This window comes from Pipistrellus hanaki (assembly GCF_964339955.1).
Source record: "Pipistrellus hanaki genome assembly, chromosome: 2".
In the NCBI taxonomy this organism is placed as follows: domain Eukaryota; kingdom Metazoa; phylum Chordata; class Mammalia; order Chiroptera; family Vespertilionidae; genus Pipistrellus; species Pipistrellus hanaki.
The window spans coordinates 172058061-172083349 of NC_140504.1; the positions used below are offsets into that span (position 1 = coordinate 172058061).

Here is a 25289-nt window from a genome sequence, read left to right on the forward strand (position 1 = left end):
TACCAGTTGTTGATAAAGATAGGGAGCAACTGGAATTCTCATACATTGCTGGTGGAATGTAAAATGGTACTACCAATTTTCAAAAACAGTTTGAGAGCTCCTTAAAAACTTAAACTCACCTACCATATGACCCAGTCATTTCAATCCTATGTATTTACCCAAAAGAAACCATATGTCCACACAAAGATATATACACAAATGTTCACAGCATTTTTACTTGTAATAGCCAAAACTGAAAACAATCCAAATTATCACCAATAGGTAAATGAATACACAAATTGTTGTACAGACATCCACTGAAACGAAAGGAATGAACTATTGATGCATGCAGCCTCACAGAAGATTCCCAAAATAACTGTGCTTAATTAAAGAAACCAGGCCAAAAATATATATATCTCACTATATGCTGTCTATAAAATAGTAAAAAATGCAAATTTAGTGACAAAAATCAAACTGTACTATCTATGTATTAAAAGGCTAACATGTGCCCTAACCAGTTTGGCTCAGTGGAGCGTTAGCCTGCGGACTCAAGGGTCCCAGGTTCATTCTGATCAAGAGCATGTGCCTTGGTTGTGGGCACATACCCAATGGGGAGTGTGCAGGAGGCTGATCAATGTTTCTCTCATCGATGTTTCTAACTCTCTATCCCTCTCCCTTCCTTTCTGTAAAAAAAAAATCAATAAAAAACATTAAAATAAAAAAAGGCTAATATGCTAAGTGTCTGACCATCTGACCAGTCTATGATGCACACTGACCACCAGGGGGCAGATGCTCAACACAAGAGCTACCATGATGTGCACTATTTACAGAGAAATAGCACTGAGAATCAGGGGCCAACAAAGCAACACTTGGCTTCCCCCAAGTGGGACACAGGCCCTGCCACCCCCTGAACCCGACAGCCCACCAAATCGCAGCCGACGCTGCCAAGACCCCATGGCACAAAATGCAGACCACAGCCCAACCCAGCCTAGAAATGGTGGCTGTGGGCACTGGGGAATGATGTCACATAGCAACACCCAGCTTCCTCTCCCTAGCAACTAGCCGCCTTGCATTTTCTTCAGCCCAGGAACATGACTTGCTTTATACCCAGGTGGAAACATTTCACACTTTAAAAAAAATGTCTGTAAAGCGTTTTCCAGTGTCTCATCTCATTAGATCCTCACAGAAGTCCTGGAGTAGGTAGATAAGCGACTTGGTGGAATCCTATTTTCTTTCATTAGCCAGAAAACAGAGATTCAGAAAGCTTAGAAACTTGACCAGACTAAAAAGAAGTAAGAAATGGTGGACCTTAAAAATGACTTCAGGTTTTCTCACTATTCAGAATATAGTCAAACACTGCTGCAGTTAAATATTTTAGCTTTTGTTCTCCCTGCATGATCTACAATAGTAATCTGCTTCTGCTGATATTTACTGCTGTATTGCTCACAATTACCTGAAAGAGAAGTTGAGGTGCTTCACTGGGCTGGAAAAAGTTTAGCTAAATCAGAAAGCAGGTCTAATTAAGCAAGTTTATTCTATATCTATAAAAGGCTGAGTTGAGTCGCGCATGTGGGATACATATAAAGATCTCACTGGTGCCAATCGCACATATGTTTCCATCTGTCATTATTGATCTTGAATTTGCATGACACTTCTATTATAAAGAAAGGACAAATAGTGATATTAAAATATTTATTTTAATTAATTTGCTTTCAATGCACATGAATTCCTGCACTGGGCCACTAATGTCAATTTTATCTCAATAAAGTGTTTCTAAAAAATGAAAGAAAATATTTGTGGCTTGGTATTAGTTAACTAAGACATAAAAAGAAAAAGTCCTTAAAGAAAAAATTGATAAGTTGGATATTATCAAAACTGAAAACTGCTCTGGTAAAAAATTTGCATCCCAAATATCTAAAAGAACTTTTATAATGCAATCACAAGACAAAGTACCAAGTTTTAAAATATGCAAACAATATGAAGGGGCATACAAGTAGTCTATAAACAAATGAATATATGTTCAGCATCATTAGTCATCAAGGAAATGCAAATTAAAACCACAATGAAATACCACTCCATACCTTAGAATATCTAAAAATCAATTTGAAAAGCAATAACTATTTCTTCATGAATTTGGCTTAAGCCACATCGCTTTCTTCCTGATGTCGATAACAAAAATAACTACATTTGTGCTGTAAGGCAAAGCATGAATGATTATTTCCATTTTATTATGGCTTCCAATCCAATGCTCCTCTCATTATCCTATGTGGGCTTCTCTTCTTGATTTTCTTATTTCTTGAGCTACAGACCTACCTGTAAATATATTAAGAAGCACTATTTTTTCTTGGCTATTTACTCAAGTAGTCTCATCTTTTCCATAACCTCCATGAATTGTACTTTCTTATATTGCTAATATGTCACTTTTCAAATTCCATAAATATGTGACAGGATACGGAGCAAGAACATTAACACAACTGTGAGAAAGTGAATTCCTATGCTTAAAATCTCTATCCAGCACCATAGATCTTCAACAGAGACCTATCCATAGCACCTATCCTTCAGGATCTCAAACATGAACTAGAACAGAGTAGAATCTTTTTGCATTCCTTTTTGTTGTTGTTGTTGTTGTTGTTGTTGTTGCTTTTATAAGAATCTTAAATACTAGTGAGCACTTAAGTATTCAATATGAATCTGTCAAACTGAATAAAATTAAAGCAGGAGTCCATTTCAAATCCACATTCTAAGGATACTGTTTTGCTTTGAAGGTTGGAATCAAGTCTCAAATTCACCACCCACATGACTGTAAGAAAAGGGTTTGAACTCTAAAAATATCCTCTCTTCAAATCAAATACTTCTAGCCCAAGACTGGACACATCCTGCTTTGTATCAGAAACTTTGTGTAGTGTTTGGCCTAGTATACTATGTCCTTTCTCAGTGGTCTCCATCCCTAGGGTCCTGAAAGTTGTATCTATACCACGCCTGCACCATTACTACAACAAATTAAGGGATTTAAACCAAGGTTGATTCAAGTTGTTCAGCTGAATTTTCTCCATCAGGAATGTAGAATTAGGACTGAACTATTTGGCTGATCTTCTGAACGAAGAAACTATGAACTTGAGAGGTAGTAGATGGCCATGTGGCAGAAAGGCAAAGAAAGCTGGTTTGTAGAGCCCTGGCTGGTATGCTAAATGGTTAGTGTGCAAGCGCCCCACCCCCGACCGGAGAATCACGTGTTCGATTCCCAGTTAAGAGCACATACCTGGGCATGCAGAGGCCCACCCAATGTGTCTCTATTACATCAATGTTTCTCTATCTCTCTGTCTCTGTCTCTCCCCACCCCCCCTTCCTCCCTTCCTCTCTTTCACTCTCTGTAAAAACTAATGGGAAAAAATACCCAGGTGGGGATTAACAAACAAAAAAGCTTAGTTTATAAAAATGAAGAAATAGCCGGGACCAGTTTGGCTCAATGGATAGAGCGTCGGCTTGGGGACTGAAGGGTCCCGGGTTCGATTCCGGTCAAGGGCATGTTCCTTGGTTGCGGGCATATCCCCAGTAGGGGGTGTGCAAGAGGCAGCTGATCGATGACTCTCTCTCATCGATGTTTCTAACTCTCTATCTCTCTCCCTTCCTCTCTGTATAAAATCAATAAAATATATTTAAAAAAAAAAAAAAAAATGAAGAAATAAGTTACATTCAGTGAGAAGCAACAAAGATGAAAGTATACCTCCAAGGTTCCTAATAACCTAAGTTCTGTTCCCTCAAGAGATCTAGCTATCCCTGAGTTCTGTAAAATACCCCAATATTCTCCAAGTTTTTTGTTTTTCTTTTTCATTTGATATATTTAGTGCTGATTTCCTTTACGTGCAAACAAACAAAGCTTGACTAAAATAAACTTCTAAATCAAATCATGTAACTTTTTTTTCATATTTTATACTACTAGAGGCCCGGTGCACAAAATTCGTGCACAGAAAGGGGGGTGTCCCTCAGCCCACTCTGCACCCTCTCCAATCTGGGACCCCTCAAAAGATGTCTGACTGTCTGACCAATCCCACTGGGATGGGGCCTAAATGAGCAGTTGGACATCCCACTCACAATTAAGGACTGCTAGCTCCCAACTGCTCGCCTGCCTGCTTTCCTGATTGCCCCTACCTGTTTCTGCCTACCAGCCTGACCACCCCCAAAACACTCCCCTGCAGGCCTGAATGATGCCTAACTGCTCCCCTGCCAACCTGTTTGCCCCTACCTGCCCTCCCCTACAGGCCTGGTCAACCCTAACTGCCCTCCCCTGCAGACCTGGTCCCCCCCTAACTGCCCTCTCTTGCAGGCCTGGCTCCTCCCAACTGTCCTCCCCTGCTGGCCATCTTGTGTCCACATGGGGCAACCATCTTGTGTGTGAAGGGTGTCCCGGATCAGGGTGGGGATTCCCTTGGGGCATGGGACAGCCAAGGCAAGAGGCCTGTGGTGGTTTGCAGCCAGCCACACCCCCTAGAGACCCAAGAAGAGGCCCTGGTATCTGGAATTTATTTATCTTCTATAACTGAAACTTTGTATCCTTGAGCGGAGCCAAGCCTCCTGCTTGCTCTGTGGCTGAGGCCATTTTTGTTGGGATTTATTTATCTTCTATAATTGAGACTTTATAGCCTTGAGTGGAGGCCAAGACAAGCCAGGGATGCTGGAGCTTGGCTTCCTCCATCGCTGGAGGCAACTCAAGCCTACTGTTCCCTCCAGCTCCATGGCTGCTGCCATTTTTGTTGGGACTTATTTATCTCCTATAATTAAGACTTTGTAGCCTTGAGTGGAAGCCTGGAGCAGCCAGGATGTGCAGAAAGCTTGGCTTTCTCCATTGCTGGGGAAACCCAAGCCTCCTGATTGGGTAGTGGGTGTGGCTTGTGGTGTGGTGGAGTGGTGGTTAATTTGCATATTACTCTTTTATTAGATAGTATGTGTATCATTGATAGGCAGAGACTTTGTATTTGATTCTTCGTTTACTCTGCCAGTATATCCAATGACAATTTTTATTCCCTATTATGTGATAGTATTTTTCCCTACATATATGAATTCATGACAGCTCTACTTTCTCTACCACATCCCCATAATAAAACTACCTTTCATAACAATAGTTTTTCATCTTACATATGTATTTCAAAATTAAATCACTAGTTTTATATCATTTATTCCAGTCACCTGCATTGATCTTTCCTTTTGTACTTTTTTTTTTATGGTATCATCAATTAAGTAGAATATTTTATGGTATCCCTCATTTAAGAAAAAGCCTCAAATTATAACAAATACTGATAAACAAGAGACAATTTAGTGATTAGAAGCATGGGTACTAAAATAAGATCTATGTATAAATCTCAACTCTGTCCCTTAATATAATGCATGTCTTTGGGTTGCTTAACTTTATCTCAGTTTTCTAGTTTGTGAAACAAGAATAATTGTGCTGACCTTATATAGAGTTGTTGGTGGAATTTAGTTATTATACTTTAAAATGCTTAAATAATGCCTGGTCTAGAAGTAAGAGCACCTTAAATGCTAGCTATTATCAAGGCCAATATTTAGTCACAAAAGTAACTTTTATAATGTCTTTCAATCAATGGTACTCTTCAATACCTGATGTTCAAAAATGGAAGCCCTAAGGCATTAGATCAAAAATTAAATTACATTTAGAGTGAGCTAGACCAGCACTATCCAACAGAACTTTCTGCAATTACAGAAATGCTTGTGTGCTATTCAATAAGATAGTCACTAGCATATGTGGCTACTAAGCACCTAAAATGTGGCTAGTGTGATTGAGGAACTGATTTAAAATTGTACTTACTTTTAATTAATTTAAATTTAAATAGATGCACTAGGCTAGGAGCTACTGTATTAGACAGTAAAGCCTTAGAAGATAAGCCAGAAAAGTTCAAAGTACATTTTAGAAAAAGTTTCTATAGTGGTCAAAATTAAGAGGGTTTCTCATTGACCTTCATTTAATTGAAATATGCTAAAAACTAAACATGAGAATATATTTTAGCAATTCCAAAAAAGTTTGATAAAGATGATGATAAAATATGGCAATGACAATGCAAAAGCTATTTCTGTCTCTGTGTGGGGCAGACCTAAGAGCATAAAATTATAAAAATAAACTTATAATATTAAATGTCAGCAACATCCTTAGCCTGAAGGCCAGTTACAAACCTGATACTCAAGAATCTAAGAATTTAAGAAAAATAGGAAAAAAGGGGGAAAGAAATCCTCTTCTCACATGTTCTTGAGTTAAAGCAAAGAATACAAAATCTGTCCTTTTTTATTCTAAAAAAAGATGATTTTTGCTTTCTACTATTGAAAAATGGAAGAGAAAAAATATGCTAGATGCCTTATGTACATACTTAATCGCATGAATCCTAACAGACCAGTGAGGTAAGCATTAACAATCCTGTAACAGCAAAATTAGTAAAAGTGGAGTAACTTGTCCAAGATCATATGAGCAACAAGTGGCAGAGATATGAACCTGTATCTATCTGATTCTAAGATATATTATCAGAGCTGCCTTATTAATTCCAAACCCTGCTACTAGAAACAAGGCAAGAAGCCTTAAAACAAATCTAACCTCTTCTGGTTGTTCTAAATTGCAGAGTCATCAATATCAACAGGAAGAAACAGATGAACAGGAAATTTATCTGGAACACTAACATAACACATGAGCTTCTCTGGTGCTAAAATATCCGTGTTCCCTAGCATATTCTAAACTGATACACTGGGTTAATAATAAAAGGCATCTTTAAAGAAGCATAACAAAAAAAGAAAAAAATGAGTATTAAAAAAAAAGGGGGGGGTGAAAATAGAAAAAGATAACAAGAGGAAGAAATCTCATGTAGAAGGGGTATATGTCACCAGAAACTAAAGTGCTGATAAGCCAGTATCCCAGGCTACACACACATATAAACCATAAAATAAATCCTCTAGTAAATGTTAGCCAATTTACAAATGCAGAAAAGGCCCATTTTAACAAGTCCCCCAAAATCATCAGATTTTATTTTGCTTTGATCAAACCAAATTATGAAAAATAGTCTATTGCTACAACATGTGAAAGATGTTACATACATACTAGAGGCCTGATGTACAAAATTCATACAAGTGTAGGCCTTCCTTCCCCCAGCTGTCACCACTGGCTTCCCTCTGACACCCAGGACCCAGGCTTCCCTTGCAGCCTCGGCTTCATCCAGAAGGATATCCAGTCTAATTAACATATTACACTTTTATCATTATAGATATGTATACACTTGCCTGAATAAAGCAAATGTTCAAGGAAAACTTTTGTGTTTTTTAGTAAGCTTTTGCTCTTACTGAATCTTACTTTGAAATAAAAATACAGGTACACCTCAGGATTCAAACCTATCTTATGCAAACTCAGGAACCAAACAGATTCTGCTCAATTTCTTTAAGATTCTACTGTTTGATAGAAACTGTATCAAAAAAAAAAAAAAGAAAGAAAAAAAATTTTAAAAAAAGAAAGAAAAAAAAAGAAAAAAAAAAAAAGAAACTGTATCTATCATTATCTGAACTCTCACTCTTGCTCTCCAAAACTCATGAAATGAATAGATATAGATATAGATTATCCAGTATTTGCTATCAAGACATTATTCAAACTCTGCATATGAATGTAGTAGATTCAAATTAAAAGACATACTTGTGAATCTTATATAAAATTTAATATAATTTCACATCCTATATAATAAAAGGCTAATGTGCAAATTGTCCCCTTAACCAGGAGTTCAACCAAGAGTTTGACCAGGGGGCAACCCTCCATCTGTTTCCATTATAGGCTGGAAGATGCATTCTCAGGGAAAGATATACCATTATAGCATGGAGTAAAGTTTCTTACTAAAGAAAAAGAATAGCCAGCTTTGGTCAAGTGTGTAAACACTAAAAAGGCAATTTCACTTTTCTAGACAACCAGAATTTCTTTCCAGCCTAAGGATTCCTTGGCTTCACATTCATGGCTTTAACCATTTTGTATCCCTTCTCTCTCTCCTCTGCCCTCCAAAGCTAGGCAATTTTAGCTCTCTTCACCACTCTGTTACAGCCACACTGACCTCCAACACACAAGACAAGTAAGTCTCCTGCCTTGGCCTTCCTGAATTCCCTCTACCTGGAATGCACATCTTCCATATATCCAAAATAAGATTCATTCCATCTCTCTTTCAGGTCTTCATTCAAATGTCACCTTTTCAGTAAAGCTTTCCATAGCTACTCTATCTTAAAGTACAAAAGAGAAAAACAACAACAAAGAAAAATGTATTTCCTATTCCTCTTCTCTATTTTATTTTCACCTTAACCCTTAGTCACTAACATATACTTATTTATCTTGCTCATTAATTGTCCCTTCACCAGAATGTGAATTCCATAATTATAGGATTTTTATCTGCTATGTTCACTTCTGTAGCCCAACATTTAGAATAGTGCCTTAGTACATATTAGGTGCTCAACATGCTGAATGAATAAATGGTACTAGTACCTGCAATACTACACACAACTGGTAGGTGTTGCCAAAAACACTTCATATTCTAGTCTGAAAGATTTCAATAGAGTAGATTTAGGTTATTTTATCAATCTGTACTCTGGGAACTGCAGCAATCCCTCAGGGATAAATGTGAGGATTAAAAATGGTAACCTAAGCCAGCAGAAAAGTCCCACATTTATCTGTTTTATTCACTGGATTTCACATAGAATTTAATTTGTAAAGGATTTGGCAACTTCAAAAAATCTAAAACTACTGTGTTGTATATAACTTAGTTCCTAAGTTCTATTTTACATTAGGTAACATGTTTACCTAGGTAACATATTTACATTCTCCTTTAGAAAGAGGTTAAAATTAAAAGTAGCATCTAATTTCATTTAATAATCTGCTACAAAGGCAACCAATATTTACTCTGTATTTTCTAATTCAAACAAGTAAAGGGATTAAATTTTTTAAAAAAAGAAATAACAAAGTATAAAATTATATTATTTCATGTATAAGAACATACGTAAATTCCTCAAGTAAAACTTAAGATCCAAATCACATTACCACAAATATTTCTGTAAATAAAAATATCTCCCAAATAAAATGTTACATGCTCCAGTAAAGAAAAAGAGGAGCACTCACCTTAATGAAGTTACAGATGGACAAACCTGTCCATACAAACCCATCTGGCCACAAAGAGAATCTGAAAAATAGAGAAGAATTATTTATGAGATGCTCCAAAGTAAATGAAACTATAAACCATGTTACAATTCTAATTAAAATATTCTGAAAGCTCATAAAAATTTAACAAATTGTTATGCTTATGTTATACAGAGTGTGTCCAAACTGTTTAGCAGAATCCCAGGAGTTCCTAAAGATGCCTAAAGGCTACCAAAGAGTTGAACATGCAGACTCTCATTTCCACATAATTGTCCCCCACCCATCTACTCTTCAATTTAAGTAGTGCTATCCTTTTTGGCTTTATATCCGGACTTCACTAAGATTCACTGAAATAATCCCATTGCTTTAAAAAAAAAAAAGTTAAGAACAGCACTGAAACAAAGTATTGAATAAGACAGTTCTAGGGTCAAATTCTAACTGTGACACTATGAGACCTTAAAGAATTTATATAAAACCTCACTGAACCTCAGTTTTTCATCTGTAACTTGACAGTAATACCACCTATATATCTTTATTTATTCATCAGGAGTAAATTGCAGGTTTAATGTAGGAATTAAATAAATCAATGAACAAATGTGAAATTGTCTATTAGCACTACTACTGGGCACAAGGATGATTCACAAATGTCTACAGATAACATGAATGAGAGAAATTGAAATAAGTATGTGTATACATATGCATACGTTACACAACTGGTGAAGATTATGACCAACTAAAGAAAACATGTTCACTCTGAAGAAATCAGCTGCTATTCCTAGTTCTAGAAAATTGTTACTAAACAGGATTGCAAGCCCAATATTGTAAGTTCTCCTAATTTTTTCAAGAGAAGTAAGTTATCCAAATTTTTATTTAAATCTCCTGATTTTTATTTTCTTAATGCTATGTGGGCCAAACAAACATTGGATTTTGACCCAAGTTTATAACCTTTGATTTAGAGGTTTACTGAATTCCCTGCATCCAACTGTCCCTGCATGCCCTGAAGACAGACAAGACATTTCTATTTCTGCCAGAAGGACAGAATAGATAGCTTGATCAACATGCCACTGAAAATAACAAACACTAGATAAAATATTTTTAAAACTTTAAAATAACAAACAATGGATAAAATAAAGCATGATCAAGGGCCAAAGACTAAGAAAGGAAAATCAGAAAAGTATTCAGAGAAAAGAAACTGGCTTTCATTCACCTTCAGGGCATTTTGCCAAACCCAATGAATATCAGCTTGCAATTCCAAAACCTATTGGGGCCCAAGGTACAGAGGCAAAAGGCAAAGTCCAGGTGTTACCCAAGAGAAGTGCAAGGAAAACTGCTTCTTACTCTTGGCATTGAGTGCTAGGGAAGGAATGAGGGGCCAAGATAGCATTCAACAGAATTTCCCCTGATATTCACAACAATAAGCTGACTCTCACCTAATTATGGTTTAAAAAGCTTTGTATTTAGAATTCTGTTTAGGGTAGTTCTAGATTGGTAGTGTCCCCCACCCAATCTTGATAGAAGCAAATGCCAATCCTCTGAGGAATCTGCTTTGATCTCAGCCTGGAAGAATTCCCACAAATAAGGTTCCAAAAGTTACAAATTCAAAATCAAAAATCTCAAAACTCAGAAAAGAGTTACTCAGTTGGAAAAACCAACACCTCAAGACTTAGATATGGGAATTACTATTCTTTTCTCTACCGTTTTAATTATGGGTGATTTATTCACTCCTGTGTTTCAATTGCCTGCATGCAGATGAACCTCAAATCTGTATCTCCAGCAGTTATATATCTCCTGATCTCCAAACATAAATATCTAACATGCCCAACTAGAAATCCCAAATTTATCATGTCCCAAACTGAATTTATTGTCTTTCTATGATATATTTTCTAATGTGACAAAATGGCTTTCATTTTTTTTGTTAGAGTAGCACACTTCTTTTCAAATTTTGATTTCTATGAAGAATGACTGACTTCTCTAAATACTCCTGAGCACTTAACCCACTCCTCAAAGAGATAAATAACTTACAGGACTCTGTAAGGCAGCAATATGGGTGTGCCTGCTCTGCTGAGTCTAACAATCTAGTCTAGATAGATATCAGGTGACTGTACCATGGTCTATATTAGGTTCTCTTATGTGTGAATGAGAGAATATGGTAAGTTAGACTATTTGGCTTTTAAAACTAAGCCATATTCTACAATTTTCTATGACTAGAGGCCTGGTGCATGAAAATTCATGCACTGGAGGGGGGGTTCCGTCAGCCCAGCCTGTCCCCTCTCACAGTCCAGGAGCCTTCAAGGGGAGGGAAGCAACCCAACAATCAGGGGAAGGCAATGCCCCATCACGAACCTCTGCTGCTGTCACTGCCGGTAGTGCAAGCCTCGGCCGGCACTGGTAAGCTGAGCCTCAGGCCAGCCCTGGGCGGCTGGGGGACTGAGGGGACTGGGGGACTCTGGAGGCAGGCATGGGGAGCGGCCGGGCCACGTACCTGCTGCCCCGGCAGGGGTGAGGGGACTGTGTGCCACCAACTTGTGGCTGTGGGCCCGGCCATCTTTGAGGGCGTGGCAGTCAATTAGCATATTCCCTCTTTATTAGATAGGATATCACCCTTATCACCATGTTTTCTGATGGTCTTAGTTGGCCCTGCTAGCGGTTCTCAACCTATGGGTTGTGACCCACAGGTTGAGAACTGCTGCTGTAGAGCCTAAGACCATCGGAATACACAGATATTTACATTACGGTTCATTTACAGCAGCAAAATTAGTTATGAAGTAGCAAAAAAATAAATTTATGTTTGGGGGTCACCAACAACATGAGGAACTGTATCAAAGGGTCAAGGCATTAGAAAGGTTGAGAACCACTGCTCTAAGGGATACATATGTACGTGTGTGTGTGTGTGTGTGTGTGTGTGTGTGTGTTTCCCCAAAATAATTTAAAAGTTTACAAAAATCTGCACAGTATTTATAACACCATTATCCATAACAACCAAAAAGTAGAAATTAATCAAATATTCATCATTTGATAAATGGATAAACAAACTGTGGCATATCTATACAATATCCATAATATAAAATGGAATACTATTCAGCCATAAAGGAATGAAGCCCAGCCCCGCAGGCGTGGCTCAGTGGTTGAGCATCAACCTATGAACCAGGAGGTCATGGTTCAATTCCCAGTCAGAGCACATGCCCTAGTTGCAAGCTCGATCCCCAGTGTGGGGTGTGCAGGAGACAGTCAATCAATGATTCTCTCTCATCATTTATGTTTCTATCTCTCTCTCCCTCTTCCTCACCAAGAAAAAATATGTATTTTTTTAAATGAAGCCCACTTTAACACTGATAAACCTTGAGAGCCTTATGCTAAATGAAAAAAGTCATACACAAAAGGCCACATATTCCATTTATTTAAAATATTCACAACAGGCAAATCCTAGAGATGAAAAGTAGATTAGTGGTTGCCAGGAGATGAGGAAAGGGGTACCTATGAGGGATGGTGCGGAAAAGAGTGACTACTAATAGGTTTCCTTTGGGCGTGATGAAAATGTTCTGAAATTTGATAGTGGTGATAGCTGTACAACCTTGCAAATAAAAACATTTAACATAAAACTACCAAACGATACACTTAAAAATGGTGAAGTTTATAGTATGTGAATTTTTATCTCAATAAAAAACCAACTGTACAAACAGTAATATTTCATTTATCATCTATTGGTTCTTGTTTTATTACTCAGTCAACTCAGAATTCAGGCAATAGAAAAGAATCTTTCTTTAAAAAAAAAATTTTTTTTTTTAATTGATCTTTTACAGAGATGAAGGGAGTTAGAAACATCAATGAGAGAGAAACATCGACCAGCCACCTCCTGCACACCCCTCACTGGGGATGTGCCCGCAACTAAGGTACATGCCCCCGACCAGAATCGAACCAGGGACCCCCCCAGTCCACAGGCCGACACTCAATCCACTGAGCCAAACCAGCCAAGGTGAAAAGGATCTTTCTTATATATTGAATCCCCCACATCAACATCTTTAGGACCCCCAATTAGTTACCATTCACTACCAACTCTAGTTCCTAACTATTGATATTTTTCTAATGTGTCCTAGTCTCAATGTCTTAGTTTTTCTATTTTCATTTTAATCTACATTGCTGCTGCTAAATGGTGTCGTAAACCCCAGGCTGGTTAACTAAAAGAACAAACATAATGCCAATCTTCTCTCCCTGACCAGGCAAATGACTAGCAACATGGAAATCTCACAAGAAAAGGCTAAGGTTCACAATGAAGTCATAGTGTCCTCCAAATTACAAGCTTGCATCTCTGGAGCAAACTACAGTTAAACAATTACATTAACTCATTCAATTACATCCATAATTTATACAGTTTAAGCTGGTGCCAACAACACCTAGTAGCTTTTTCTCTAAATCCTTTGAATGTGAACATGCAAGGAAGTTTATGTTGATGAGTGACACAACCAGAATGAATAGTAAAACCAGTCATTCATTGATGGGTTTGCTCTAATAGAATTTAATGTATTAAATCCCATCATCAACAGAATATGAAATTTCTTTTAATATAAGCAGTCTTTGAGTGTATATTAAACTGAGTCACACACTATCACATTTAGGAAGCAGGTATTTAACAGACTAAGTTGTGTAATAATGCATTATTTGGGAGCAGAAGGTGAAATGGGGCCAAGTATTTTGAAAAAGCTCCCAAGTAATTCTTATGAGCTCTTCCCTCTCCCACCAACAGAGATATAATGCTTTATAGTCTACAAAGAACTTAAAGCATTCATTATTTGAGTCAAGACCTACCTAGATTAGAATCCCCATTGTGACCATGAGTATATTGTTAATTTATATAAGGCTTAATTTCCTCCTCTATATAAAAGGAAAAATTCATGCTTCACTGTGACAGTAGCTTGAATGAAAACACCACCCTAATACCAGACAAAAGGAAGAATTAAAAGTTGGTTTAAAGTAAATGCTATAGCACTGGAAATCTAAAGACTATTCCTTTTTTTTTTTTAAGTTCTGAACTCAGCCCTACATTTCAAAAGACTTAAAAATATAAAATGCGCCAAAACCGGTTTGGCTCAGTAGCAAAGTGTCGGTCTGCAGACTGAAAGGTCCCTGGTTTGATTCCAGTCAAGTGCATGTACCTTGGTTGCTGGCACATCCCCGGTAGGGGGTGTGCAAGAGGCAGCTGGTCAATGTTTCTCTCTCATCGACGTTTCTGGCTCTCTATCTCTCTTCCTTCCTCTCTGTAAAAAAATCAATAAAAAATATTTTTTTTAATCAATAAAATATATAAATAAATAAATAAATAAATAAATAAATAAATAAATAAAATGCACTAGCATCAATGAAGGAATAAACCCTCTGACTCAGATTACTTGACTGAGGATTGTGAATTGTTAACAGTCACAGGTAAATATTAAAGCAGTCATGGAAATAACCTGTCTTAATCAGCCTTAACAGGAGAAATCGCCCAAGGAAGGAGTAAAGGGAAAAGAATCCTGCTCCATGAGTAGCATCAGCTGTTCATCTCAGCTCCACTAGCTAAATTTGAAAGCAGTGGTGCAGCATGAGCTAAGTGAGATCTCATAGACATATGTTCTCAGAAAGCAATTAAAATCATGTGAGAATGAACAAAATTCACCACAGGAATATTAAAAGAAGAGAGGCCAAACTTGAGATAATTAAGAGAAAGGGAACTAGTTTAAAAAGAACTTGATAAAATTATCATACTGGAAAGAACAAGAGATTTAATGGGAAGAAAGGTAACAGTGTTACACATAGATCATAAACTGAGATGATAATAATGACCTTTAATAGAAGATTATTAATAATAGAAGGTAGTTTTGTGGACTAGTGAGATCCAAAGTTAGACTTCAGGGGGATTGAGAATTAGGAGCCAGAGGGAAATTAAAGTTTAGCTCAGATGTATAGGATGAAAATAAATGGAAAGGACAATAAGGTCCAACAGAGCAAAGAGAGTAATATAAGTTGAAACTATGGTCGACAAACTCACTCAGTCAACAGAGCCAAATATCAACAGTACAATGATTGAAATTTCTTTTGAGAGCCAAATCTTTTAAACTTAAACTTCTTCTAACGCCACTTCAAACTGGACTCACCCAGGCCGTGGTATTTTGTGGAAGAGCCACACTCAAGGGGCCCATGAGCCGCACGTGACTCGAGAGCCGCAGTTTGCCGACCACAGGTTTAAGTAATGCCAACCACGGGTTTAAGTAATCAGGAAAGGTGAAGAATATGTTAGAACCTTTATCACACTGTATTCTGTTTCATTCTTCATTGCTTTTTTTCACCATCTGATATGACTTCTGTTAACTGTTTCTCCCCAGCTATAATGCAAGCTCCACACAAGCAGGAACTTTTGTTCTCTGTTATGTCCCCCAAATCTGCCATTAGTCAGCAGTCTATTTGTTCAATGAACGAACTAACTAGGTTTCTCAAGAGTGGAAAAAGAGAGTAAGTTAAAAATAAGAAAAACTAAGGTCTCACTGAAAACTCACCAGGTCTTTTTAATAGTCTTTGTACCTATTACTTCTCTCTGCCTCTAAGCAAATAATGAAGGACCAATTAGCAGTTAAAAGGCAAGCTGGGTATCCAGACTATATAAAGAACTCTTATATTACAATATTAAAAGACAATCCCATTAAAAAAAAAAAAAAAAGGTAAAGATTTGAAGATATAGCTCAAGGTAGAGCATGTGGCTGAAAAAAAAAATGGGCAAAGATTTGAATAGACATTTCTCCAAAAAGATATGCAAATGTCCATTAAGTACATGAAAAGATGTTCTTACCTAATTAGTCATTAGGCAAATGCAAATAAACACAATGAGATACCACTTCACATCCACTAGGAAGGCAATAATCAAAAGGACAGACAATAATAAGAGTTGCAAAGATGTGGAGAAACTGAAACTCTCAAACATTGTTAGTGAAAATGTAAAATAATGCAAGAGTAGGCCTTCACAGTCCCAGCTGCCTTGGCCCTCACAGCCCTAGTTTCGTCCAGAAGGTTGTCCAGATGGTTGTTCCACTGTTCAGCCATTCAGTCAATTTGCATATTATGCTTTTATTATTATAGGTATTTTTTATTATTTTTATTAATTTAAAAAAGGGAGAGGGAGAGATAGAAATATCTTCTAAACTGGAACAGAAAGGGAAAAGAGTAAAAGTAATAATGTCACCAGTAAGCAACTCTACTATAGCAACTATTTTCAAATCTAATACCCCATGAACCAATAGTGGATCAGGAAAGTTTGTTTTCTGGTGGAATCCATTATTTCCAAACCATATTGCGTACTACTTAGAGACACCCAATGAAGATACATTTATGGTTCTTTTTTTTGTTTTGTTTTGTTTTTAAGTGTGCCCAGCCAGTGTGCCCATGCCTCTTTACCCTTACAATTTAGGACTGGTGTCAATAAAATATGTGGTTAATGTGGGAGAGGGGAGATTCTTGGCCAAACATGACAGAGCTGTAACTTCTTCCAAACCCCAAACCTTACTTCCTGCAATTTATGTAAACAGATCACAGGCCACCCTCTTCAAACCAAATCATAACCCAAGCAAATAACACTGGATTCTATTTCTGGCTCTGTCATTAACTCACTGGATAATCCTTAAGCTTCAGTCTCTGCACTTTGCTCAATAACTTAACCACAATTTCCAGTCCCAAAATCACACCATGTGGACTAATAAAAATTTTTTTCCAATTTTTACATTTATTTTTATGGAAAATCTAACAAAGATATATGAAATGAAGACATATTACATATTTAAAAGACCTTTATTAAATATATATAAAATTTTCAAAAAATATCCCATACAAAAATGTTGAGCTCTTCCATTTTAAACTTTTAAAAATATTTACAAGGAGAATAAGCTTTCAGATGGCTGAAGGCTTTAATTTTAAGCTCAGTTATATTTAGAAAGCCACCTCTCAATATCCTGTATCTTTATCTTGGGCATTTGATTCATATGCTTTGCCCGGTATAATTCAAAGTAAGAGATCCTACTACATCCCTGGAAAGTAAACTGAACATAGAGAACACACTAATCATCAGAGAAATAACATGCTATTCTGCAGCTGAAAAGATGGGAGGCTATCCTCTCCACTGCTAGTGCTATTTAACAAAATAAAAGTACATGTCTGGTCCCCAAAGCCAGTCTACAAACTGTCAACTTTATAAGAATCTTTTCTATCCTATTCCTAGAAATCCTGATTCAAGAGTCTAGGGTAAAACCTAGGAAATCTATTAATTAAAAGTATCTCAGGCCGAAACCGGTTTGGCTCAGTGGATAGAGCGTCAGCCTTCAGACTGAAAGGTCCCAGGTTTGATTCCGGTCATGTAGCTTGGTTGCGGGCACATTCCCAGTGGGTGGTGTGCAGGAGGCAGCTGATGGATGTCTCTCTCTCATCGATGTTTCTAACTCTCTATCCCTCTCCCTTCCTCTCTGTAAAAAAAAATCAATAAAATATACTTCTTTTTAAAAAAGTATCTCAGGTGATTCTTATGCACAACTTCTTTGGGAGCTATTGGTTTAAAAGAAGGATAGCAAAAAAGATTCATATCATTTTGTCAATTATGCTCCATAGTAGTGGCTGCCTGAAATGCTACACTTCATAAGGTCATGTCTAAATACAACCAGCAATTAGTAGTTTGCACACGGTGATGGGGAAGTGGCAACATGTGAAGCATGTATCTGTCATCTGTTTTAGACTACTAAATTGGCTTTGTTAAAGGAGGCTTTTGGGCCGAGACCGGTTTGGCTCAATGGATAGAGCGTCGGCTTGGGGACTGAAGGGTCCAGGGTTCGATTCCGGTCAGGGGCATGTACCTTGGTTGTGGGCATATCCCCAGTAGGGGGTGTGCAGGAGGCAGCTGATCGATGACTCTCTCTCATCGATGTTTCTAACTCCCTATCTCTCTCCCTTCCTCTCTGTACAAAATCAATAAAATATATTTTTAAAGGAGGCTTTTGGGTAAGAGAAGAGACCCAGACCTAGATTACTCACCCTTACCTGGCAGAAGCTCTGCTGACACTGGGAGGGTAGTAGACAGTAAGAGCCCACTGGCATATGTACCAGGAGTACTTACTATGCTTTCCAGTACTATACAGAAAAATAAGACAAGCTTTCTGCTCCCAAAATGTCCATTATCTTGAAAAATGAAAATTCTACACAATAATGTAAACTTGGTAAAAGAAAAAAAGGATGTTTGTGCCTTGAAGAGTTCCACTTTAATTAAAAGGGGAGCTAACAGAACCAGTGAGTAACAGGCCAAAAACAGTTTAGTTTGAATTGATTCAAAAGAATCCCTGATCAGGACATAATTAAAGTAATGGATAAAGAACTTGCAACTGGCAGCTTTGGGGAAGCGAGAAGGGGCGTGACTATATAATAAAGCCTGACCAGAAAGTAAATAATCTGCTTCATGTTCTTTCTATCTCTACCATTGTTCCAGGTACAAGTCAAATTAACCTTTCTATGTCCCACAACACCTGACACATTTTGTGCATAATAAATATTTCAAAATGTTTGCCTGCCCATCGACCTATGAACCAGAGGTCAAGGTTCGATTCCAGGCACAAGCCAGAGTTTCAGCCTGCTTCCCAGTAGGGGGCATGCAGGAGGAAGCCCATCGATGATACTATCTCATCACTGATGTTTCTATCTCTCCTTCACTTCCTCTCTGAAATCAAAATTCAAAAAGAAAAGAAAAAAACACAGCTGTAAATATACACGTTAAAACAACTGTGAACATTTTATTATGAAATCATATTAGATGACACCTAGGAAATATTGTCAATTTTATTAGGTACAATGATGGCATGTGGTTATATAGAAATATGTCTATATTTTTTGTAGATGCATGCTGAAGTTTGTAAGGGTGAAAAGACTATGAGATGGAAATATTGAAGCAGAAGAAAACAAAGATGGCAGCCTAGGTAAGCACCTAACCTGTTGTCATGCACAACAATTTCAAAACAACTAAAAGACAGAACAGACATCATCCAAAACCACAGGAAAGCTGGATGAGTGGGAATTCTACAAGTAGAAGGAAAGAGAAAAGCTCATGGATCAGAAGAGCTGCAAAGTCGCTGAGGTACAGAGACGTGTGCACAGAGAGGAAGGGTGGCAGAGTGCCTGGCTGACAGAGGGGAATGGAAACCCCCAGCTGCACTGTACCCCAGGTCTGACTGCGCTGAACCCTAGCTCCAGCTGACAACTCTTGGACCCAGCTTCATACGGGTGGAGTCTGGACTGTAAAGAAAGGCACACAGAGACTCAAAGACTCAGAGACTCGAGGGGAGGGGACTGCAGGTGTGTGCAGGTGAGTGCGCGCAGAGAGGTCTGACTGAGGAAGTTGCTGCAGGCTTTCCAAAGCGGAAGAAGTCGGAAGCTCCTGAATGCACTGAATCCCAGTTCCAACTGTACTGAAACCCAGTTCCCTGCAAGCCTCTGGAGGACCCACGCTTACAGGGGGAATCTGGACTGTCAGGCGGAAACTCAGAGGATCCGTGGAACGCAGAGGCCTGGAGGCACATGACCAAGGGCAGGGCTGAAAGGAAGCCAAGACTGCCAGCTCAGCCCTGAGACTCCGCCTCATCCAAGCTGAGCCCAGAGGCTTTTGCAATTTCGCAACTCTGGTCCTATAAGGCTGTCTACAATACAGAAGGTCTTCTGGTGTAGACACAGCTGATACAGCCAATTGGCCTAGAGGTCAGTCCTCCCATTGATACCAACAACAATTAAGACTTAACTACAACAAGGCTGTGCACACAGTCCACAAAGGAGAGCACCAAGAATGTCCACCTCAGGTAACTGGGGAGGCTGACCCACCGGGCCATATAGGAAACCTAGCATACAAAGCTACCCTACCAACTTGGGGAAGCAACAAAAATGCTGAGTCAAAGAAACAGACCACAAATGAAAGAGATGGAGAACTGGATATAGAATTCAAAATCACAGTTATAAGGTTTTTCAAGAATTTCCTAGAAAAGGCCGATAAATTTAACAAGGCTCTCGAGGACATGAAAAAGGACCAACTAGAAATTAAACATACACTGGCTGAAATAAAAAATATTATACAGAGACCCAACAACAGACTAGAGGAATGCAAGACTCAAGTCAAAGATTTGAAATACAAAGAAGCAAAGGACACTCAGCAAGTAAAGCAAAAAGAACCCAAAAATTTGAAGATAGTGTAAGAAGCCTCTGGAACAACTTCCAGTGAACCAACATCAGAATTATGGGGGTGCCAGAAAAAGAGAGAGAGGAACATACTGAAAACCTATTTGAAGAAATAATGACAAAAAACTTCCCCCACCTGGTGAAAGAAATAGACTTACAAGTATAGGAAGCGCACAGAACACCAAACAAAAGGAATCCAAAGAGGACCACACCAAGACACATCATAATTAAAATGCCAAGAGCAAAAGACAAAGAGAAAATATTAAAAGCAGCAAGAGAAAAACAGTCAATTACCTACAAGAGAGCACCCATATGATTGTCAGCTGATTTCTCAACAGAAACTATGCAGGCCAGATGGGAGTGGCAAGAAATATTCAAAGTGATGAATAGCAAGAACCTACAACCAAGATTACTCTACCCAGCAAAGTTATCACTCAGAATCGAAGGTCAGATAAAGAGCTTCACAGATTTAAAAAAAAAAAAAAAAAAAAAAAAAAAACTAAAGGAGTTCACCACCACCAGACCAGTATTATATGAAATGCTGAAAGGTATTCTTTAAGAAGAAGAAAAAGGTAAAGATAAAAATTATGAAAAAATACATATCTATCAACAAGTGAACATGAAAATCAAGTGAATTAAAAATCTGAGGAACAGAATAAACTGGTGAATATAATAGAATCAGGGGCAAAGAAAGGGAGTGGAATGATAATTATCAGGGGGAAATGGGTGTGGGGGGTACAGGAAGAGACTGAACTAAAATCATACACATATGGCTGAGGACAATGGGGGGGGAGGTAAGGGCAGAGGGTGGGGTGGGAATGGGTGGAGGGGCAGATAAACTATTGTAATAATCTGAACAATAAAGATTTATTAAATTTTAAAAAATAAAATAAAATATTTAGGCAGCCCTAGCTGGTTTGGATCAGTGAACAGAGCATCAGCCTGTGGACTGAAGGGTCCCAGGTTCTATTCCAGTCAAGGGCACATGCCTGGGTTGTGGGCTTGATCCAATAAGGGACCTTTAGTAGGCAGCCAATCTATGATTCTCTCTCATCATTGATGTTTCTCTCTCTTCCTTTCCCTTCCTCTCTGGGATCAATAAAAAATGTGTATGCTGTAAAAAACAAAAAGACTGCTTCCTCTTTAAAAAAAATAGAATACTTAAGCAAAAAATAGTTGAGACACATTGGTAAATATCTTAATAATAGTTGACTCTGAGGGATATAGCAAATCACTGTATTTTACCTACTTTTGAATATACTCAGCAATGCAGTAGGACTTTTGATATTACTTTGTTACTTGGTCAAATCCAGCATTGTACAATTAACTCTTTTCCTTTTATTTCTCAGATTTCAGGAAGCTTAAGAATGACTGGTACTTCTGAGAAAACAGCCTGGACTCGATCAGAAGAAAACAGGCATTCATTTATTAGCTCTACTAATAGGAAATCTCTCTGAATCTACTCAAAGAACTTCTTGTAAATTAATATGAGAAATTATTATGAGCCAAGAAAATGACTCAGCTGCTAATAAGAAACAAAATACATGCCGGGACCGGTTTGGCTCAATGGATAGAGCGTCGGCTTGGGGACTGAAGGGTCCCGGGTTCGATTCCGGTCAAGGGCATGTACCTTGGTTGTGGGCATATCCCCGGTAGGGGGTGTGCAAGAGGCAGCTGATCAATGACTCTCTCTCATTGATGTTTCTAACTCTCTATCTCCCTCCCTTCCGCTCTGTATAAAATCAATAAAATATATTTTTTTTTAAAAAGAAACAAAATACAATCTCAGAATTCATTAGAAGAATATTATCCAGATCCAAAGAAGATATACAGTCCCATGTCCTCTTCACTGCTTAATTCACAGATGGAATATTGTGTTCTATTTGGAGCATCTCATTTTAAAGAACACTTACAAGCTAGAATGATTGCAAGGAGGGATATCAGACTAGTAAGTTTAGAACCCAAATGCCAAGTGTTAAATGGCTAAAGAAACTGAGTGTGTTTAGTTTGGAGAAGAAACCACTTCCCAGCCTCCCATGCCATCTCTATCATAGAGAATCCAATAATATTTTCCAGAGGATTTCAAAAATTAACAGGCATTCCATAGTCAAATAAGTTTCAGATAAGCCAGTATTTCATCCTCTAAAGGACTTATCAGTGTTCAATGTCCTAAATTGTGATTTGTGATTCTTCAAGAAGAGGAAATTCAGTATTTCCCAAATGTGATCATTTATTCATTATTCATTCAACAAATATTTATTGAGCCCCAATGATTTGCCATACACTCCTCCCGGTGTTATGGATACAATATTTTTAATATCCTGAAATGTAGTTTGTGAAACAGCCAACCTGGACCTCTTGGCTACTCCTCTAACTTACATTACTGGGTTTCTTCATTCTCTAGATTTTTTATTATGCTCTCAGTCTAGAATGCCCCATCACTAATCTTAATTCAAACATTATTCCTCCATGAAGCTTTCTTGATTATCGTAAGGAAATATCGTGCACTCTCTTTTCAACAAACCATGCTTTTTCTCTGTATCAGTTCTTTGGGAACAGCCTATGCCTCTTGATTAGCTTTGGATTTTTCACAATGCCCAGGAGGGTGTCTTGCATGTTAGGTGCAAGAAATGTTTGCTAAATGAATAACAACATTCAAATATTTGAAGGATTATTTTGTTTAAAAAGGCAAACTGGGTCTCTACTAATCTCTATAGAGAAGGATTGGGGGGAAAAGATGAAGTTTGAAGCAAATTTCATCTCCACAAGCAGACTACAGTTGTCAGTGACTACAGTCGTTCTAAAAGTAGCCAAATGACTGACTCTAGGTCAAATGTTTAAGTTGTTTATCACCTCTTAACAATCTAGGAACTATTAGACATAAAGTAACTTTGGGTACATTTATATCAATATGAAAGTTCTTAAAATTAAACTTAAACATCAAATTCTTTCATTTACTATTATGTGTCATGTACAGTGGAAAGAACACAAAAAAGACACTAGTCTCCATCCTAGAAGAGTCAACAGAGGTTTCTTAATAACACTCCCAAAACAACTCTGATATAAATTTGAATGCACAGATTATCTGCCTCAATAAGAAATGCTCCTTACATAAGGAAATTTTTTAGACCAAGGATATTTCAATATTTTGCAGTCAGAGAAATAACTATGAAGCCATTAGCTCCTCTTAAGGCCATCTATTCACACCACTAAATGCATTGTTCTTCAAAAAAGCAAGCTGTCATTCTGCCTTTCTAGTTAAAAACTAGAAAGCAAGATATTATAGAATATCTCCATAAGCCAAATATCTCTCTGTGATGTCTCTCCCAAATTAAAAGCTAAGTGTTTTTTCTGACAGGGACTCTGTCTTTTTACTTGTATCCTTAGCATCTATTACAGCGCCCAGGACATAGCCCGTGATGAATAAATGAACAAACGAGTGAGAGAAATTAACGAGTCCTATGTCCCTGGATGAAAACAGTACCTTAAAGAAGTACTAACAATGTGGTTTTTCTTATTAGAAACCTGATAATGAAATGGAAGCATGAGTAGATCCCAAACCTAGTTTTCATTATAAAGCAGTATGCTATTTTTAGGTTATTTACTGGTAGGTAACTACTGTGTGTAAACTTAAGGTCTTGGTTGCTTCTGGGGGACTAAAATTAATTTCTTGAATCAGCTGAACTAAATTATAAAACAAAAAAAAACCAAAGCACTTAGTACACCCACAACTCAATCCATAAGATCATAATCAATTAATTTATCAAACTTATTTATTAACATAACTGCCTAGAAAACAAAATACTTTGATAGCACCAAGTGTGAGACTGCTCTTCAAATGTGCTATCACTTATACTTTTCCAAATTCTCATTTGAACCACAAAAATTATACGTTTAATTTTTTTTTTTACTATAAAAAAGAAACCGAAACCGGTTTGGCTCAGTGGACAGAGCATCAGCCTGTGGACTGAAAGGTCCCGGGTTCGATTCCGGTCAAGGGCATGTACCTTGGTTGCGGCACATCACCGTAGGGGGTGTGCAAGAGGCAGCTGATCGATGTTTCTCTCTCATTGATGTTTCTGTCTAGCGCTCTCCCTTTCTGTCAAAAAACTCAATTTTTTTTTAAAAGACACATGCTCATTGTAGATATCTTAGAATATATAAATAAGTTCAAGGGAGGCAATAAAGACTATCCATTGTGATGTTTTCTTTCCCAGTCTTTTTTTCTATGTATCGATAGTTATCATTTCTTTATATACTGTCATTCTTCCTATCTACCAAGCAAGAGATAATACCCTATGGCAGTGTTTCCCAAACTTCTCTCATGATGAGAATCACCTGGTGGAGTTGTTAAAATACAGATTCCTGAATCCCAACTAAGAAGTGCTAAACTAGAATTTTGGGGAACATATAGGTAAAATTGTATACAATTCTCATCATGAGAGAAGTTTGGGAAACACTGCCCTATGGCATTAACCCAGGCACCCCCAGTAGAATCATGTCCTAGGTACAATTTCTCAGTGTCTAAATTTTATAGGCGTACACTTCCATAAAAATAGGCCAAACCTATTTAGTAATTCTTCCCTTCTGATTTCAATTCCTCCTTACCTCTAAGATTCTAAAAAGAATGCAGGCCCAAGTAAAAATGGATCCAATGTCTGAAAATTGACCCAAACGTAATAAGGGAAGAAGTTGCTCCCAATAGTTTTATATTCCCAAGTCTGATATTACCACAGACAAGAGTTGTTACAAAAAGCCCAAGTCCTTTGGGGGCCATAATCTTTCATTTATACTCAAAAATCCAAAATAAGAACTTTGTCAGTTTCCTACTAAAGTGTACAAGACTAGAAACAGAATGCAGGATCTGGGTTCCTATCTCTGCTCTACTAATTGAGTTTTTTGACAGAAAGGGAGAGCGCTAGACAAAAACATCAATGAGAGA

The 25289-nt window shown here is 37.7% G+C and overlaps 1 protein-coding gene across 2 annotated transcripts in view; it reads right to left on the reverse strand.

Moving 5' to 3' along the window:
- The window catches only part of FOXJ3 (forkhead box J3), a 121687-nt gene that overhangs the window by 84581 nt on the left and 11817 nt on the right, over nucleotides 1-25289 (reverse strand). For both annotated transcript variants that reach the window (XM_084874567.1, XM_084874566.1), the window contains exon 2: nucleotides 9113-9173. In XM_084874567.1, coding sequence (XP_084730693.1) covers nucleotides 9113-9156 — 44 coding nt within the window. In that variant the 5' untranslated portion in view covers nucleotides 9157-9173. The remainder of the gene's footprint in view (nucleotides 1-9112; nucleotides 9174-25289) is intronic.